The sequence below is a fragment of the Ixodes scapularis genome, unplaced genomic scaffold (genome assembly GCF_016920785.2).
Source record: "Ixodes scapularis isolate PalLabHiFi unplaced genomic scaffold, ASM1692078v2 PGA_scaffold9__187_contigs__length_104089568, whole genome shotgun sequence".
Classification (NCBI taxonomy): domain Eukaryota; kingdom Metazoa; phylum Arthropoda; class Arachnida; order Ixodida; family Ixodidae; genus Ixodes; species Ixodes scapularis.
The window spans coordinates 19,757,649-19,776,642 of record NW_024609884.1 but is presented as its reverse complement, the minus strand read 5'-3'; the positions used below and the strand labels follow the sequence as shown (position 1 = coordinate 19,776,642).

General features: G+C 45.7%; 1 protein-coding gene across 1 annotated transcript; it reads left to right on the top strand.

Moving 5' to 3' along the window:
- The first annotated feature begins 6,262 nt into the window (after positions 1–6,262).
- On the top strand, positions 6,263–18,579 carry LOC8035873 (nudC domain-containing protein 1). Its single transcript, XM_040220909.2, has 10 exons — positions 6,263–6,436; positions 6,556–6,710; positions 7,935–8,111; positions 8,859–9,060; positions 9,314–9,502; positions 10,229–10,445; positions 11,663–11,807; positions 11,899–12,015; positions 14,763–14,975; positions 17,021–18,579. The coding sequence occupies exons 1-10, from the start codon at positions 6,319–6,321 to the stop codon at positions 17,276–17,278; spliced, it is 1,791 nt and encodes a 596-aa protein (XP_040076843.1). The 5' UTR covers positions 6,263–6,318; the 3' UTR covers positions 17,279–18,579.
- Positions 18,580–18,994: the final 415 nt, after the last annotated feature.

Genomic DNA, 18,994 nt, shown 5'->3' with positions numbered 1-18,994 from the left:
TAGCGAGCAATAATTACGCGCATGCGGTGATCATGACTCTTCCGCTCCAAAAGCGGAATAGAAAGTGGTTTCAAAAGATTCGTCTATTCCTTTCAGCGCTCTTTTGCGCGGAGAAAGTTTCGTCCGAGAACTTATCGTCGCAAAAGTAAAGAAACCCACCCGCGGAAGATTACGAATAGCTCAAAATCTTTCGCGATATTAAAACTTAATTTTTTTTTTCTCTCGTTTAACATTTTGACATCCCCCCCCTCCCCCCCTCCAAATCATTCCTGGTGCTCGTCTCGACAAATGGAATGGATATATAATATAAACATGTGCAATTGTGTCTCGTTACTACGGGCCCCGTTAATATGAACACCCCGTTACAAAATATTCGGGGACGAACTGGGAAAATACGTGCATTTTTGTCCCGTTATTATGAAATACTTTTTCTTTTTTTTAGGGGGGTGGGAAAAGAGGGGGGGGGGGGGGGGGTCTACATTAACGAGACACGATTGTATACATGTTTTTTTTTTTCGTTTCGTTTTTACGCATACAGTACCGCATGGAGAGATTTCTGGATGGCCTTCGCGCACTAGTGCGAGGAAGCAGAGCAGAAGCGTTGCGCCAACGACGGAATTCCGCATCGCAGTCGATCTCTCTCCGAGAGAGTTTGTTACTCCAAACTCGAGCCGTTCTTAATAGTCCGAACCCCTCGCCGTGTTCTCTATTTATAAACTTTGCGGCGCATGCAGATTTCACTAATGAATGGTGTGTCTCAAACGTCGACTCGTTCCACAATTCCCCGCGGATAATTAGAACGCTCTGTCCGTGTCTCTCTCGAAGCGGAAATGATATTCAAATCGGTTCAGGGCCGCTTCGCCCTGTTTCCCGGGAATTGATGCGATGTGCGCGAATTAAATATTTCGACGGCCGTTAGTTGCGAACGTTTTCAAGGTGCACGGGACGCGGAGGAGCGCTGCAAATGGATTTGGGGCCTCTAACGTTTGGAAGCATTCTCCGGGTTTTCTTAATTGTTGCCCCGTGCGGCACACAAACACAATCACAAAAAAAAAAAAGATAAAAAAAAAAAGAATGGGCCCCGATTTTTATTTTCGAAGTTCTTTAATGCGTGTTATATGTCACGTGACGTATAATTTCCCGCTAAATTTAGCGGGGAAACTGAATGGTTGTATAGGTCATGTGACGTCAGGTCACTTGACGTCGATTTCCCCCGCTAAATTTAGCCGGGAACTGTATTGGTGTCTAGGTCACAGGACGTGAATTTTCCCGCTAAATTTAGCGATTGGACACGAGCCACTACCCGAATGCTTTTCGAGCTATTGATTATCACGAGCCCCAATTGAGTGATCACACCATGCTCGAGCCCAATCTATGAGCCGCATTCAAATACCTTCACTGGGGGATTATGCGACCTATGCTGTGACCTCTACGCTACGTCATCAAGTTTTGCGAAGGAGAGATTGAAAGAAAACGCTCGCTTTTCTTGAAATTACATCGCAACAAAGAGGTTTCTTGGTCAATGGCGTTGCATGAGAGTGTACTTGGGTACCACTAGTGCCAGTAAACTCGTGTAAAGTGAAAATAATTCTAATTGAATATCAGAAACAAATAGCTATAGCTGGATTCTAGAGTATTTTTATTCCGTGAATCTAAATGTCACATTCATTTTTCCCAAAGATGTAACTAACGCGAGGAAGCACGAAAAACATCCGACCAGTCGTGACTTCATACCCAGATTTTTGGGCCGCCAAGCGCGTGTCGCTCGTGTGGGCAGCGCGTGCAATAGGACGCCTTTCGAAAGTCACGTGCCGATTATTAGAAGGTCGAAACCACTGCACAATGGCGGAACAACAGACATCGTGGAATGTGCAAGTCGTTCCACAAAATAGCAAACGTAGGAGCGCGGCGAACGCTAGGAGCCCATGATCGCGGTGAGAAGCTCGCTAGGGGCGCTTCTGTTTACCGTATACCCACGCGGTTCCGTTTTAATTTTCCTAGTGCAGAGAGGCTTGACATTGCGCGTGCTTACACAAGCAGAGGAAGTTGAAGTATCCTCACTCTTGGTTGTGAAAACATGACACCAGGCGACGACACCCAAACTTTTCGCCGCGAATAGGGAATATTCACTGGACGCCATATTTGTGGGTGCTGTTTAGAGCGCATGCTCAGAACGAGCTCACATTAATAGGCTGCTAAGACCGGCAATCTTGATGGTGCGGAATGCACGTTCGAGAAGAACTGCAGAAGCTCGCCGTGAGCACGCGCTCAGCAGTCGCGCACACAGGTATGGCCGCCAGTGAATACTCCCTAAACCTTTCCAAAAAAGGGCTCCCACGGCCGGTTCCATTTTCAGTGTTCGTGCGTATGGCGCGTGATTTGCTCGCCTTCCGATCGACAAACATGCGCGTGCTCGGCTGAGGAGATCGCACGCTGGGCTGAGGACTTAAAAACAAAAAAACAAAAAAAAAATGGGTTGTGAGTACGGTATGTTTATACAGCCTAGAACTTGGTCTGCCTCACAGGGGCGACGAGTCTCCCAGCAGTAGATGAGCAATTTAGCCAGTGCAGTACAACCGCTAGCCTGGGGCCTTTAACGTGCACCACGCAGTAGTGATACACGACCGTACACCGGTACGATGCTCATCCAGATTGAAATGGCTACAGGGGTGGAGAGTGAACCCAGGATGCTGGGTTCTTCAGCGCGAGCTCTCGCTCCACGTGCTCCGAGCTGGTGTGCGCTAGCCACTCGGCCACCGATCCCCTCTGAGGACTTGAAAATATTGGAATTGTGTATATTCCCTCGGACGGACACCAGTAGTGACGTATTTTTCTGATCTTCTTGAAAATGCAAGTCTAAAAAAAGCCCGTGCGTCTACACTCTAAAAAAAGTATGTGCGTATACTTTCACGCACAGCACTCGGAGAGCCAATCACGGAAACTTACGGAGGCAGCTCAGCGAATGACGATGCCGAAACATATGTTTAGACCAAAAAACGCAGTCTGAGTTTTGCGTCACGCTTCCATTGCTTAGGGTCACAACTCAGACTGCGTTTTTTGGTCTAAACATATGTTTCCGCATTGTCATTCGCTGAGCTGCCTCCGTAAGTTGCGGTGATTAGCTCTCCGAGTGTTGCGCAGGAAAGTAGACGCACGAGATTTTTTTGTGCGCGTGCTTTGATAGGCGCTGAAGATGTGCGAGAGCGAATATTTCGAAAACTCTGGATAGTACGTCACGCTACAGGAAGGCGATACTTAGAAAAGGATTTTCTGCGCCCTCCGCGCACCAAATTGAAAAAAAAAAAAAATAATAATAATCTCTATATGCGTGATCCTGGAGGCCAAATGTGTTGAGGTGTTTTTTTTTTTTTTTTCTCAAATACAGAACCGTTTCAGCTTCCCTTTAAATAAGCTGGACCATGTCCCCCATGACCAGCCTGACAATAAAGTATACACTCCATTCACACGGCCAGCATAAAGCCACCCTTATCATAGGTATTTTTGCAACCGGCGAATCAGCCCGCACTCTTGTGTCGCGAGCATATGACACGCGCAGACGATCGCGAACTGATTCGCCGCCATCCGTACAGGATACCTTAGCTAAAGGTGCCTTTATGCTCGTGTGAATGGGGTCTGCGCTACACCACTGACCAAGAAGCTGCTTTGTCGCCGCGTAATGTCAAGAATAAAAATTGATATTTTCTTCCAGTCTCTCCTTCGCAAAACGTACGTGATGTCGAAGTTGTTGGGATTTCATGGCTGGCGTTGTCGACGTTGCGATCCCCGGATTTTTTGCGGTTCCCCGCGGTGACGATATTTAAATGCGGCTCATGCAGTGGACGGGACCGTAATATTTGCCATGTCAACAAAAACAAAACATTACTTCCTAAAAAAAGCTGGTGTATGTTTTTTTTTTTTTTTTTTTCTTTAAGTTGAACTTTGCCAGCTTAAAAATCCCCCCAATCCCCCCCCAAATTTGGCCATGGCATATAACGGGCTCTAGATCACGTGGCCGCCTGATCTGGCTGCGAGTTGAGGGGAGCTGTTCGTTTCTGTCGGATTTGTTTCTGCGACCGCCATTGCGTGGAGGAAAGAACTAACGCATGTTTCATAGCTTATAAATTCAAAGGAATAAGTTTGGGTGGTATTTACAGAAAGGCCACTGCTCCGAAGACGCCGATATAATCGTAGTGGCGAAACTGAGTTTGGAGTAACGACTCTGACCGAACGAGAGGAACATGTGTCAATACCCGAATGAGTTGGTCTATCCTCAAAACCATCCCTGGCATATTTAGGGTGAACCTAGCTGGTTTTGGAGGGAGAGGACAACAACACGAGCACCTGGATTTCAAAACTGTCTGCGTTGCTCGCGCTCAGACCCTTCCCGAAATACAGTCTAGCCACTTTGATCACCATCATCATCGAAAAAATGGCATATGTTCCGTACTAATGGCGGCCTTCTGTTTACTGATGAAGGAAGAAGTTGAAGATGCTCCTTAGCAGATAATTCGAGGCTTATACATTCGTGACGTTAGCACGATGCGAAGCAGGAATTGAAAGCAAGATCTGCGTAAGCGTTCATATCTAGCTCGGGCCCAGCCAATCTGTTGGTAGCATCAAGGTGCTTCTAAGCCCCTTGATTTGTAGAACTTCATCAAGCCGTGTACGTGGGTTGACGCTTCGTTCTGACTGGTTGCACCTTTGCTTCTGTCGTGAATGAAAGAGATTGAGAAGGAAATGTACAGAGAGGCGCACACTGTCGTTTGCCGTTGACTTGCCAAAGTGACGGCGCCCGATAAAATCCGGCAGACTCCATTTTCATTGCCGCCATTAGTACGGCAAAAGTTAAACTGCCATTATAGCCACCTGATGGCACTGAATTTCGGAAAGGGTCTATAAAAAAAAAAAAAAAAAATTGTATGGAACTGCAAAACACCTTGTACGGAATGGTTTGCGCTCACAGCTTTCGCGGTAGTCGATAGATGTCTGAGTGAAAGAAAAAACAACGAAAGAAAGAAATAAACTCTTGGAGGAAGAACATTAACACTGCGAAAAGTTCGCTACAGCGCAAGTTTGACATTTGAACAGTCTGGAGGTTTATAGCTTTCAGCATATGCTGTTAGGTTACATCTAATATATGTTTGGTTGTCTTCGTGATCTACAAAGTATCCCCGAAGAAAAAAAAAATGCAGTGCCCTTTTTCTCCGCAAAAATAAACTTCGCATCGCGGAACGCTCGAGCAGTCTCCGCCGCAGCTGACGCTACGAGCTAATGGGACCACTCAAACAGCGTCAAAAGCACAAGTCACTGGACCTATTGGCTCAGCGATGATACAACACATGCAGAAACATGACGAACACCATGAGGGTGTGGTTTTGACGCTGTCTGGTTGATCCCATCAACTCGTAGCGTCGGCTGTACTGACCAGATATGCCAAAGTTTCAGAACTAAACCGTTATCAAGCCTTATATGTCTCATCGTTCAGTCCTTGAGCGAAAACACGTCGGCGACACGCAAGGTACAAAAACCCACGGTTCGCCACTGAACCACGAGATGGCGTTACTTGTGCCAGAATCGGCGGAGGCGCGCGCGCGGCGCAAACCCAGCGGGAGGGGAGGACACTCGCTCGAGCAGGGGCGTGGCACCAAAAGTGCGTCGTCAGAGAGCGCGCTGTTTTCGGAGGTTCGCTATCACCGGGATCGGCGCTTGGGCTTTCGCCTTCAAGTCGTCTCATGGATAACATAAGAAACCCTGTGAATTTTTCAGAAGTTATGATTTTTTGAAACTTTCTATGGGAGAATGAGACCCTTCCCCTGAGGCCAGGGTCAACGGCGGACGGCGACGCAGACGACCGACTCAAGTTGCGAGGCGCGTTTGCCGCACGGCGCAGAAAGGAGGCTACGCTTTGTATTTTTCATGATAAAACCGGCCTGTGAAACACACCTTGGGCGAAACGCTTAGGTTGCTGCGTGCAGGCGCCGATTTTTACGGCCCATTTTAGATCGAGCCTGGTTATTTCAGACACCCCATACATCTATCACACTAATGCTTACCGCTGAGACAATTTTGATCATGGAATTCGTGAGTGCACGCCGGAACTAGTACTTCGGTACGAAGAAAAATCGCTCGCCAAAATATGCAACTAGCACGGAGACTATTTTGACGTGCCCAGCCAGAAACGAAACTTCTACTACGGCGAGGGATTCAAAAAGCCGAAAACGAAACTAGCACTTTCACGTTCCGGAAGTGACAACACATCCGGCTATTTGGACGGGAGACCGGGGAAGACTGCAAAATAGCCGTCGCTTGTTGCCGTTTATGAACATGGCAGCTAAAATCGACCTTTCGCCAAATCGTAGTCTTTTGGACGCCAAGTTTGAGTGTTATCGGTTAACGCTCGAACCAGTACCCATCCTGAAGCAAACACTAAAAGGGGGTGAGCCTTGCTTCATACAAAATATTAGTGTTTCTCCCACTGGTTGCACTCGGCGTCGCTCGCGCGGACACTCGCATAATGTGTTGCCTTATTTTGCTCAACATTTCTTTCACTCGCAGGCGTACAGAAGGTCCACCTCGAAGATGACCAGTACGGCTACCTTCACGTTCAGATGGCGGGGCTTATAAACGCGCTTGTGCAAGATCCATGGGACCACAACACACTTTTCTACATATCGGACACCCACCACGTCACATGGGTGCATTTGTCGCAGGTAAGTGGCAAAGGGAAGCCAGTCGTTTGTGAGGAACACATTTTCTGTGACGGGTGTGTTTCGCTCCGCAAGGTTATGAGATTACACTTGCTCTACGAGATAAGTTCTCATTTTACTGTTGCCACAGGTTCACTCGATGGTGGATATTTTTCACTTGATTTTTTTCAGAATAACTGATGTGCCTGACCCAGCCACCCTGTGCAGCATCAAGATGTAACGGCAGTTTGATTGCTAAAGACATTGCAACTGTATACTAAATCTCCTCCCCTGTTAGCCTGAAACATGTTATGTTTCAAAGCACCTGACAAATGGGGCCGAGTTTGTTGTTCCGCCCTAATCAGCCTGGCTAGAATTGTTTGCGTTTCAAGAAGGAAAAAAAGACCACAAAGTTCAGCCACTGCATCAAGTAGTGTTTTAAGAGCCCACCATAAAATAAAGGCTGTGTCTACAGTGCAGTCTCACGGCACTCCAATCGCACCTACAAGTGCCGTCCAAAAAAGAGAGTCGGACAGCGCGTGTATCACTGGGGGGCCTGCTAAGCCAACCCCCTGCCTGCGTTCACGCCGCTTTGCGGCGACGGCATGCGGCTGCTAATTACAAAACTATTGACCCATTTGGCCCCGTCGTACAAACCAAGCCCCGCTGTACCCATGCACCTCCGAACACAAAGTCCCATACCATTTCGTTCAGCGAAATTTTGGTGACAACATTCGTTTTTTTTCTGTGTTAACTGTAAAAAAAAAAAATAGATGTAAATATTGCCAAATGCGTCGGCAAATAAAAATGTTTCAGAAAACAAAAACAAAAAAGTAAGCCCGCAATAGCAATCGAACTCGGGATCGCTTGCTTATGAGCCAGACATCTTACCACTAAGCTACACTCCGCTTCAAAAAACTCGTTTTGAGAACTCATTTTATACGAGACTTTCGGATAGCACTTGAACGCAAGAGTGGAGTACCGCCGTACGGCACTTGAATGCTCTGCAAGAGAGCCGTCGGACAGTACTCTAGACGCTACGTAAAATAAAATGAATTTCGCTTCTTGAAACGTGTGCTTTGTAATAAAATAATTACTTCCTGTTCTTAACAATGTGGTGCTCCAGATAAACGAAGTTGCAGCCTCTTTCATGCAACTTCAAAGAGAACTCTTGTAGCACTTTGTCTGGCAGCTAGAGGTTTTCTTGTGCAGTTCTCGAGCTGATCGTGACTGTACCCGGGCTCGCAGGAAACCCATCTGTCGGAACCACGTGTTGTCTGGCAACTCCCCGACTCCAGTGGGCTGATGCAGCCCCGTGTGTGCACCCTGGACCTGCCCCACCCCGACTGGTGCGTCATCTCGGACGGCCTGGGCACGGTCTACATTCTCAGCTCTCCTAGCAGGCCACAGGGAGAGCCCTGGCAGGTGTGTGAGCTCTCTGAAAGAGTCCAGTGTTTGCCATCACTTTTCTCTGTTTTTTGGTTTTGTGCAAAAAAAGTGTAAGCTGTGTTGTGGCTTTAAGCATTTTGTATGATGGCACTTCGGAAGTACAGTGCGCTCCAACCTTAATTTCGCCGCTGGAATGCTCGACTATCCCGACGGCAGTTAAATTGCCGAGCATGTTTTTGGCTATCTCCCGGTATCAAGGGTCATGCTCCGGATCATTGACTCTCTGTTTCCGATACTTTAATTTGTTTTCGTTGCGTGCTTATCGAAAGAAGACTAGCAGAAATATGGGAATCAAAAGTGTTTTCGTTTCAGGCCTGTACTTCGCTCACCCCTAAGCTGACAGGGCGGTGGGGGCGATGCACTTGCCGGACCAATCAGTTGCCTCCCTTTCATCACCTGACCCCACTCTGCACAGTGTGGTTTGGCGAAAGATCCACTGGTCCAACATGCTCATAGCTTCCACCACCCTGCCAACTTTGGGGTGAACGAAGTCTAGTAGCAGTTCCCTCAGCCATTGTGAGGCTACCAGTGCAGGAGCTGAGAACAACTCAAATTTTAGCAATGGCATCTCATCTGACCAAGCTGATTAATCGCTTACTTTCCGTGCAGAAGTTCTTTCAAGTGGTGTGAGGTGTTTCCCTTTGCCACAATAGTTAATTTTGAGAGGAATTGAGAATGTAAGGCGAGCTGGGACAATCGCTGAACCTCTGTTGCATTTTGCAGCTGTGTCACACCCACTGCCTGGAATGGAGCCAGCCTGGCACCATGCTATTGACGAGTGCCTACAGCAGTTTCCCCAGCAGTCACCAGATGGACTGCTTGTTGGCCTACATCTGCAAGCCTCAGGATGTCAAGGGCAGTGTCACCATTGCCGAGACCACAGTGCATTTCGTCTGCGTGCTCGAGTGGCTCGCCTTCAGTTGCGGTGAGGCCATTCGCAAAATAATTTCTGCAGCCCATTGTAGAGTCACATTCCGACCGTAAATGATGCGTAATGCCCAAAGTTTTCAAATTGAGCGCGGGGGCTGCAGTTTTGACACCCTCGCTCACAAAAGGCCATCCTCACTGCCCGGTTTTCAGTGCATGGTTTGCGGCATTTGGACGATGTGGTGTTATATTAGAAGATTTGAACCCATGAAATCTTGATTTCTTGCCGTTCTCTTGGAACATTTTTGCAGTGGCCAGTTCCGACTGTGGTCAGTGGAGCCTGAAGCGGCAACGTCGCCTGGTGGGGGCCTCTGTTCCAGTCTACTTTGCATTTGATACTCCCGGAAATGCTCTTTGTTTGGCATCCGAGAAAGACTTCAGCTTTGTATACGACTCGTGCAAGGCAGAGGTGGGCCACGAAGTCGAAGAGGAGACTGGAGGCAAGTGTAATGGCCGCACTTTTTCTGTGTTGAGCTAAGCTTGTTGATGCCAGACTACCTTCATTTTGCGATGATAATTCCAGAGTACTGACTTCTGCTTAATTCTTTTGGAATCTGCATGTACTGCACAAAGTGGAAAAGGGCATACGGTTTCATTTTGCTGCATCCACTTCCGCGTGAAACTGGCAGTCTCAGACTCTAAACTGGCGATACTTCACGGATCCGGTCTGTCGGGCGATGAGCTCTTGTCCTCTGCATTGAATTTCGAGGCACATTGGAAGTGTGAATCTCTGTATCGAAAGAGCCATTGCTCCGATCTGCCCTGGTGCACTACCACGAGAGAGCTGACCCAGAGGCATGCAACGTGCACGCGGTGCATCTAATTTCAGAACTATAAATAGCCCACGGAGGGGAAACATGGTGCAAATAAAATAGTTATCCAAAGATACAACAGGTGGCAGCACCTTCCGGAGTGCGTGGGGTGCTGTGTTTAGGCGGGAACTTTCAAATGTGAAATCGTGGTCTTACATGTACAGCTGTGACCTTGTGCGACGCTTCCGCACCGCTGTACATGTACTGCACTGATCCTCAAAAAGTTAATAAAAAAAATCAGCAAAGTCTGCATTACAACATGAGTGACATAAGTGTCATTTCTAACCAATACATTAGATTTGTGTCAACCTGTGTCTCTGCTACTGACACGTTTTTCCATTGTCGGTCTAATAGCTCAGGCCCAGGAACCACCCCTCTACTCCTTCATCCAGACTGCCGAAGAAATCACAGTGGTGTTCAGGCTTCCCGAAACACTCACCAAGGAGGATGTTAAAGTGAACCTTGAGGTGAAAGGGATTGAGATCTGCATTGAGGACAAAGCTGTTCTAAAGGGCGATTTCCCTTATGCTATTACTAAAGACTGCAGCACCTGGACCATCCTTGACCAAAAGTAAGCCCTCTTCCTCTCCTCTCAAATAACTTTGTTTTAGAGATAATGTCTCGGTGCATTTACATTAACAGAATTGCTGGAATTGAGTGTAACCTTCCATTTTCTTAAAGGGGAGCTTTGGCATTAATAAGGATGTTTTCAACTAAGCATATTTCTGAAAGAACAGGAGAAACTGAGCCTAGAGCAACAAGTATATATCTCCAGAAATTTTTTAAATGATTTTTAATTTTGAAGATACACTGTAATTAAAACCGAAACTAACCTGGAACTTTACCGGTCCATCATCTTGTTGTGACGTCGGATGTTGTATAAACATTAGTACATTGGCAGCTTGAGCCTGTTTTGCCCAGCGTCCGTAGCATTCAAAAGGCCGTCGCGATCGTCCATGGGAAATAGTGGGCTATGATTCATCAAGTCTGAGTCAAGCAATGACCAGCAAATGTTTTAAGATTTTCAGCATTAGACTTCAGATGATTTACCATTCGCATTCAATCCACCGGCGTCGCCTCTGGAAGGGACCTCCCGTGGGGGCTGCAGTTGCAATCCACCGACATGTGGACCCAGATGCCGCTTCGAAGCACAAGGGCATGGAGGGTTTTATTTGCTAGCAAAGCCTGAACTGTTTTCTAGCATGACGCAAACGCCAGGAGCCAGCGTTAGCGACAGACTGCTTGGACCCACTTGTGTCGCAGAGACATCTCGTTTGGAAACCAATAAGATGTCACTCTGCTACATTTCTTCATGGTGTTATTGCACCCCACAACCAATCACCAATCCCCCACCCTCCATCGCATGCCACGAACAGCTTAAACCAGATGCAATTTGCAAAACCACAGACGCTCACTATCACTACAACGCACAACGGCGTGGAGTGGGGAACGTCATCTGATCTTGGATACAACATTTGACGTCACGGGGGCTGTTCCTTATTGTTGCGAGTAGAGCGGCAGCAAGCGATGCGGACGTATACGCCTGAACTTCCGAAATGCATTTGCTCGAAAGAAAAATCATATTTTGATTGAATATTTCGTAGACATACTCACGGGTGGATATTTACTACATCGTGAAAATTTTATAAACATCAATGTCCATCAATATTTCGCTGGAACTCCCCTCTAACACTGCCTTCAGATAAAGTTGCATGTTGTAGTTCAGTAGTGGTTGCCAGTGTCACTAGCTCTAATTCTGTAAAGAGACGTCCTCGTGCTTCGACACAGGCTAGAGGTGCACTTGGTCAAAGCAGAGCACGCCGTGGTCTGGCACGAGGTGGTCAAAGGAGACATGAGGGGAGAGGAGGTTTTCGACCCGGCTTTTGTGGAGGAAATTCATGCACGCCTGGCACATCTCACCTCGGACACGGAGGTAAGTGTGCTCCTTGCGATGCGCTGCCAACTTGGGTGAACGCTTTGTTCCGATCATCCGGGACATCCAATGGCTTTTTTGTTTTTGACAGGTCACAGGCTCAGAAAAAAAATCGTTCAACTACCAGGAACTTGATGAGTGCGACAACACCACCGAGTACTTCTCATTTACGAGGCTCTGTGGTGACTCCCACCGGACGACGCATCAGGTGGGCCCTTTTAAGGCGCTTCTGCCACCGGAACTATAATGCTGAGTGGATTGGCTCCCCTAACTAAAGCGTGGGGTTTCAAACTGGTTCTCTCGAGTACCCACATCTTTCAATCGTCCCTATCTCTAAGAAACCTGATTTTCCAGTGTGGACACAGTTTAAGCATAATCAGCCCATGCTATGATGCTTCACCAAAAACTCCTTCCTGTCTTTCTGCCTAGTGTGTGGAGCATTGTGAACAACATAGTATGAAACCTTGCTAACTGCTTGATTGCAAGAATGCCAATATGTGAGGTGTGGGTTCTTTAGCCCTCTTTGAAGAAAGCTAGAGTCTTCTGAAGGCCCAAAAGGTTTAGATCCTCTGCCCTTAAAGCAGTGTTATGAAATACTTTAAGTACATTGTATTTAAAGTACTATTTGAAGTAAGGTTTAGAAATCTTGTACTTTATTTGAAGTATTTTTTCTCAAAAAAAGTAGAGCTACCGATTTCAAGATACATTTCCCAAATTTGGTCTCGGTGAAATTAAGCTTTTTCAAAGACCACACGCTTGCGTCTTTGGCTTTCCCAGTACTATACAGAACTTCTGAGGTTGAGTGTAAGAGTTCACCAACCTCTAACACAAAATGGTGTATCGTGCAAAAACACACTATCGTTTTTCGAGAAGTCATCTGGTCATTTCTCTGGGAGAAGTAATGGCGGCTGTAAGGCTACTTACTAATACAAATAAGTGCCTTATAGGTTGATTGTCTTAAATAGTTTCTCAGCTAGAGTAAAAAAACTACTCTGTGGCCACTTCACTTTATCCAATATTCACCACCATTTCCGAAAATAAGTGATACACCCTCGTTTACCCCTGGGGCAGGGGTGGGGGTTGGAGGGGGCCGCCCTGGGTGCAGCAATCGGAGGGGTGCAACTAGGCAGTGAAGGTGGGGGGGGGGGTTGCACCTGGCATTGTGCAGGGAGGGTGTCGCGGCGCAGCGAGCCAACGCCTTGGCTGCCGCTGACCCTAGTGATGCCACTGCCCTGGGGCAATGCATACCAGTGGAAAAAACACTGTACAGGGGAATGAAAGGGCATCATGAAAGGTTATGTTAAAAATTACTTGTACTCTACTTTGAAAGCACATTGTAATTAGGGTGACCACCTTCCTGCTACCAAAATGTAGGGCATGGGGGGGTGGGTAGAGGAAACTTGGAAATTTTTTAACATGCACACCACAAACCGAGGCTCTGTTAATACATTTATAATCCTGTGCTGTTAATACGCCTGCTAATTGTATTGCAGCAACTAAGCTCAAATAATTTTCACTCCCAGTGATATACTGTAAAACCCTTCATTTTTACGGCCCCTATTTTTCGCGATTCAGCCACAGAGAACATATTCGCGACCACTAAATTTTGCGTATTCCAGACGCCCGCATTGAAACTCTTAAGGACCGAAATTTTCACGTGCCCTTAAATTTCGCGAATTTTTCAGTTCGCGATATTTGCGAAAAGTAATTGCTCGCAAACATTAAGGGTTTTACAGTATTGTTTTATGCCAAATATGTTTTTAAATGTGTTGAAGTTGAAAACATAAAAATAGACTGTAGCAGAACTCAATGCATCAAATGGAAATAAGAAACTAAATATTTTTCGGGCTATTGTTTCACGTCAACGCTTACTTTTATCAACAGGGTCCTACACAAACTTTTTAGACTATGTTGCTTTTCGACCGTTGTAAGTTGCAGACTGTTTGCCTTGGGTGGCTGTCTTCACTAAAAAAACAATCCACAGCAACCCTTTCGCATTGACACAGCAATTTGAAAATAGTTTCAATATTTTATATTTTACTTTTGGCGAGCAGTTTTTTCTTGCAAGATTTTGCCACCAAAGGGAGAGGCACAACAACGCATGCGCGTCGGTTTTCTTGCAAGAACGACGGTAACTTCCCGCAATGCTTGTATAGCAAATGACGTACCTTCGCGCTTCCCCGTGCCCTGTTGTTCGGCAGCACCATGAGTTGCAGAGTGAATTTCACGGCATTGTTAAATGCAGGACATTTTGAAGATTTAGAAATTTCTCGCGGGACACGAGCCCTCAATTCGGGACAGTCCTGCGAGTCACGGGACGAGTGGTCACCCTAATTGTAATTATAGCACTTTAAGTACATTGTGCCCGGTGTACTTGCTACTTTACTTGAAGTACATTGCACCCACTTTACTTACTACTTTATTGAAGTACATAACCCTTAATTTACTTCATACTTTACTTCAATTGCTTTTTACCGAACACTGAATAAAAGACTGATAACACTTAGTCAAGGGAAGGTGCAGAACTTGGTAGACAGGTTAGGATGGAGACTTATCTATCTGAATAGATTGAGATAGCCAATGTTTGTTTTTATGAACATTGTGCAAGAAAATCGCCATCCCTGCTTGCAGCAATGTCTGCTTAACTATTCTTCCAAACAAAGAATGTGGTCTTGTGTCTTCTCTTCCTTCGTCTTCATTTTAGTGGCACCATTTTCGTCACAGACAGCTACCAATTAGCCCAACTTTCCATTCTTTCGCAGCTTACACTTTTTGTACTCTTGTGAGTGCACTAAACGCAATCTCGACCTTGGCTCTTCAACCCATGTCCTTTGATCAAAATTCCATTAAATTTTGATGTGTGGCAGGAATATTGTGTGAATATTTGTGCAGCTTGATAGTGCTGTATAGGTGGAATTGTGCATTTCCCAACGTGTCTGCCCGGCTGTGCCACAGATCAATCTGAGCGGCCACCAGTGGCTGTTCAGCCTGCGGCCGTCCCCCAGCCTGATGCCGGCCCTGTGCTTGCGTCACGACGTGGATGGCCTGGTGTGGCAGCCCCGGAGCGTGGCTGGCGAGGGCGATGTGGACTCTTTCCGCATGGAGCATGTGGCCACCTTCCACGCATTCGGCTACGTTCAGGCATCGAAGCAGGACCGCAAGTTTGAGGTGTGTTGCTTTGAAGCATTGCTGAGGCCGATCTGAAAGCTGTCCACACAGACACACATGGCACTGTTTTCTTGCTCGCATTTCTGGCACACAAAAGCTATGTTGTTCGGCCACATCCGGTCATTTTCGTATTTTTCCTAATGTCCGCACGAGTTTGGGAAAATTTGCACTGGACACTGAAAACGGCTCATACGTGACTTCAGCTGCTTGACGGGAGCTCTAGAACCGTTTAAAGCGACTGGATGCGGCTGATTGACGTCGTCGGCCAAAATGCGGCAGCACATATGTCTAAAGACTGGCCTTTTAGTCAACTTTTTCAGCACCGTGAACCAGCATAGGCTTGCTATAGATATGATTCCGTGTTTTTTTAGTTTATTTTTTTGTGAAATTTGGAGGGTGTTTTTCAGAGTTTATTTTTCGCCTGAAACAGGGTTTATCGGGAGTTAGTTTGTTAGATTCCCGATTCTCGGAAATTCAGAGTTCAATTTTACCCTGTTCTTAATTTTTTTTTTTTCAGAATCAAAATAAATGTTTGGACAAAAACATACACCAAATTTATTAAAGAATCACCGCTATCGAAAGATATTTCTGCAGCTGCATTGGGCACTAGCACCTTTGCGATTAGCAGTACTACCATAAAAAACAGTGGAAGCGGCCACTATTCGGAAATTCTGCAAATTACATGTTAAGCACCCATCCCCTCCAAAGCGCTGGCATCAGCCGAAAATATTCATCCCGTTGCAGCGGCCACGAGACCGCCAGCGGCGATAATGGGAATATCGTGTGAAAATAAACGTGCTTTGGGAAACTTCCTTTTGTCAATAATCCAAGATAAAAAAAAAAAAAAATACTGAATTGGTCTTTTAGGACCACTGGCCTTGTGCTCTGACAAACTATATTCATAAAATATAGTTTTTTGGACTTCTTATTTTGCCATCATGACCTTGAAATTCAGAGTTTTCCAGATAAATCCGAATTGTCCAAAATTTTACCGGCAAGTGTTTTTCGGAGTTCATCGGATTTATTCAAAAACACAAACTCCTACCCACAGATGTGCTAGGCGTGAGGAGGCAGAATTTACAGGATGCTTCACATAAAAAGTTGAGACTTCACCTAATCAGACGGTGATTATGAAAAGCAGAAATTGGCCCCAATGCTACCCGAGTAAACTATTAGATCCATTCATTTGTGCTAATGGGGTTTTTGTTGTGAATAGAAAATGGCATCCCCAGGATGGCACAAGGAGATGAGTGGTGTTTGCTCTTTTCCAACACAGCTATGCAACCTAATGTTTAGAATTGGGAGACATAGACATAAACTAATGATCTTGAGGGCTACTAAAGTAGTGTTATAATGACTTAAAAGACAGAAAGGGCAACAATGCCAGCCTCCTTACTTTGTGACTTACCTTTTAATTATCTTATACATATTAGCTGCTTCAGTACCCTCTAGAAGCCCAGAGAATGTTAGTGCTTTGATTGGCATTAGCTTTTGCTGTGCTGAATGCTGAATTCACGGGAAATAGTTTCAAAAATGAATTACATGTGCAAATGGTTGATATCAGCAGCATAGTTCCTCGTGAATCTCTTAATTTCTAAGAATTCTGTCATTCCTCAGTTAAAAATGATAGGGGACCCCAATCAGTTTAAAGTGGGGGGGGGTTAAACCAACTTATGAAGCTCTGAAACAGATAATCAACCCTTCTCACTTAGTGCACATGGATTGGTCTATTTATTTTTGTGGCATCAATGAAATGAAATGGTTTTATTGCTCTGCTTGACTGAGAGTCGAGGGCTTCGGCAAACCTAAAAAGGCCTTCAGGGACCCTAAAGGGTCTGCAGACCTTCATTTGAGAAACACTGCTCTAGTACAAAGATTTCCAGGCTGGCCTTTCACTAGGCTTTGTCCTGGAGCCGGTCTGCAAGAAAGTCTAAGCTCAAAGGTTAGAAGGGAATCCCTACTAGTGAGCCATTGCCTATGCTCAGGAAAATGTGGCAGGTGCATCTTCTGTGGTCCTAACCCTTGCTGCCGCATGCTCCCTGCAGACGGCGTCCCCAGACTTCAGCTTTGCTGCACTCTGCGACGCGGCTCGGCACGTCTACCTGTACCGGCAACCTGAGACATTGAGCTCCAGTCAAGAGGTGCGAAACCGAAAGACGGGCAAGGAGGTGTCGAGCATCGCCAAGCAGCACGTCGTCAGCCTTGACCAGTGCGACGCCATTCTGGGCATGGTAGCCAGCCGGCGCTGCCTCTTTGTGCTCAGTTCCAATGCACTCTATGCTGTCAAACTTTCCTCCTCATAATGCCACCTCGGATATATCCTCATCCAGTATCGTGCATCACAGAAACTAAAAGTTGTCATGTTTTTTTTATGGAAATTGTGGTTTTGTTGTTTTGCTTGGCTTCACTTTTTTTTTTTTTTTTTTCTTTTTTTGGGGGGGTTTCATAATTTCCTAAGCAGGGTTTTGTTATGCCCTGAGAAAGCTGTCTGGCGGCCCGGTGGAAAGTATGAAAGATGTGGACTTTTTGCGTTGAAGGGCTTGATCATGTGTGCGTGCGTATCTTTGGAAGCCCTAACCTGGCGTGTGTTTGCACAGCCAGAGTGTCTTCCGTCGCTGCAGACGCAAACATTTTTTTGGGGGGAATGCGTTGCCACAGAAAGCTTGTTAAAACATGTTGACTGCTTTAAACCACTTTCGTTTGCCAGGTGTTCCATCGAAAATGTGGCTAGAGTTCTGCGCTCTATTCTTATACAAGGAAAGACAAAGAAAAAGTATATAGTTATTTTTATATTTTATCGATGCTCGCGCGGTTGTTCAAGCACATGAACACCAATGTATGGAAGGCCATAATTGCGTAAAGCTCTTTGGTTGTCACGTGACGTGAGCTGTCTTAAACTCGCAGGATCTTCATTTCACATGTGAAGTGAACAATTTCACATGTGAAGTCGACCTTGTGGCATGTTGATTGACACCAAAGGGATTTTTTTTTTCTAAATCTGCTGTGCAGAAGAAGGCAAAGTTGTTAATTGCACCCTCTTTGGTCACTGCATGACTCATAGGCTACAAAGCATGTTTTTAGATTTGATTTGGTTTCTTCGTTTTGAAAAATGAGGAATGGGTTCTGCGCTCATTTTTGTATCTACAATTTGTGGCAGAATAATGGGCAGTAGTACTAATATATGAGGCTTATTCAAAAAGAAATCAAATGTTTTATGTAGGGCTACTAGCAGATGACACAATGGTGGCAACGTTTAGCTGTGACATGCAACATTGCGCAGTTCCAGGATCACACCACTCTGCAGGTAAACTTTCTCGAGATAGAAGAGTGAAGGTGTCTGTTATGTCAAAGTGTTGAACTGGGCGAGTTCGTAATAATTGAACAACATGATGTTATTCCCATCATCCTTCATATTCACCGAGCACAAAAATGCCAGAACTTGCGACAGGCACATTTAATGTAATGCTATTCCCATCATGTTAAAGGTGTAAGTTCTGCCATTTTCTTGTGCTCGGTGAATATGAAGGATCTTGTTGAACAATGCGTGTGTGTACAACTTCAGAATAAAAATTTAAAAGAAAAAATAAAAAAAAAATTCTTATTTCCACAGCCGCCTTTTGGTCCCTTGCTGCCACCATTTAGCCCTTGCTGACTTTTCCTGTTCCCGAAGTTGAAATCGAAGCAGTGAGGTCATCGATTTCAGAATACAGAAAATAGATATGAGAACATTTGTTGCAGGACCTATGCAGCATTATAAGGGATGATTTCCAGGGTGTGTTCCCAAACTGGAAGAAGCATTAGGAGCAGCGCATAAGTAAAGAAGGGCACTTTTTTGAAGGACACAAGTTTGACTGGTTGGTAAACATGTGAAATATTTTTATTTTTGAACAAGCCTCGTATAGTAGTAGTCAATCTTGAAAATAGCTGCCTTATTTCAGTGTGGAACATCAGCTGAAAGAGTGTTATGCTCTTAATTAATAGCAATGATTCGTCATGCGACTCATCTCTACGGGCAATTA

Coding starts and splice junctions, on each gene's coding strand:
- LOC8035873 (XM_040220909.2), top strand. CDS start 6,319: ATGAACATGGCAGCTAAAATCGACCTTTCGCCAAATCGTAGTCTTTTG. Junction 10,446..11,662: donor TGGACCATCCTTGACCAAAA/GTAAGCCCTCTT, acceptor GCTTCGACACAG/GCTAGAGGTGCACTTGGTCA. Junction 14,976..17,020: donor AGCAGGACCGCAAGTTTGAG/GTGTGTTGCTTT, acceptor TGCTCCCTGCAG/ACGGCGTCCCCAGACTTCAG.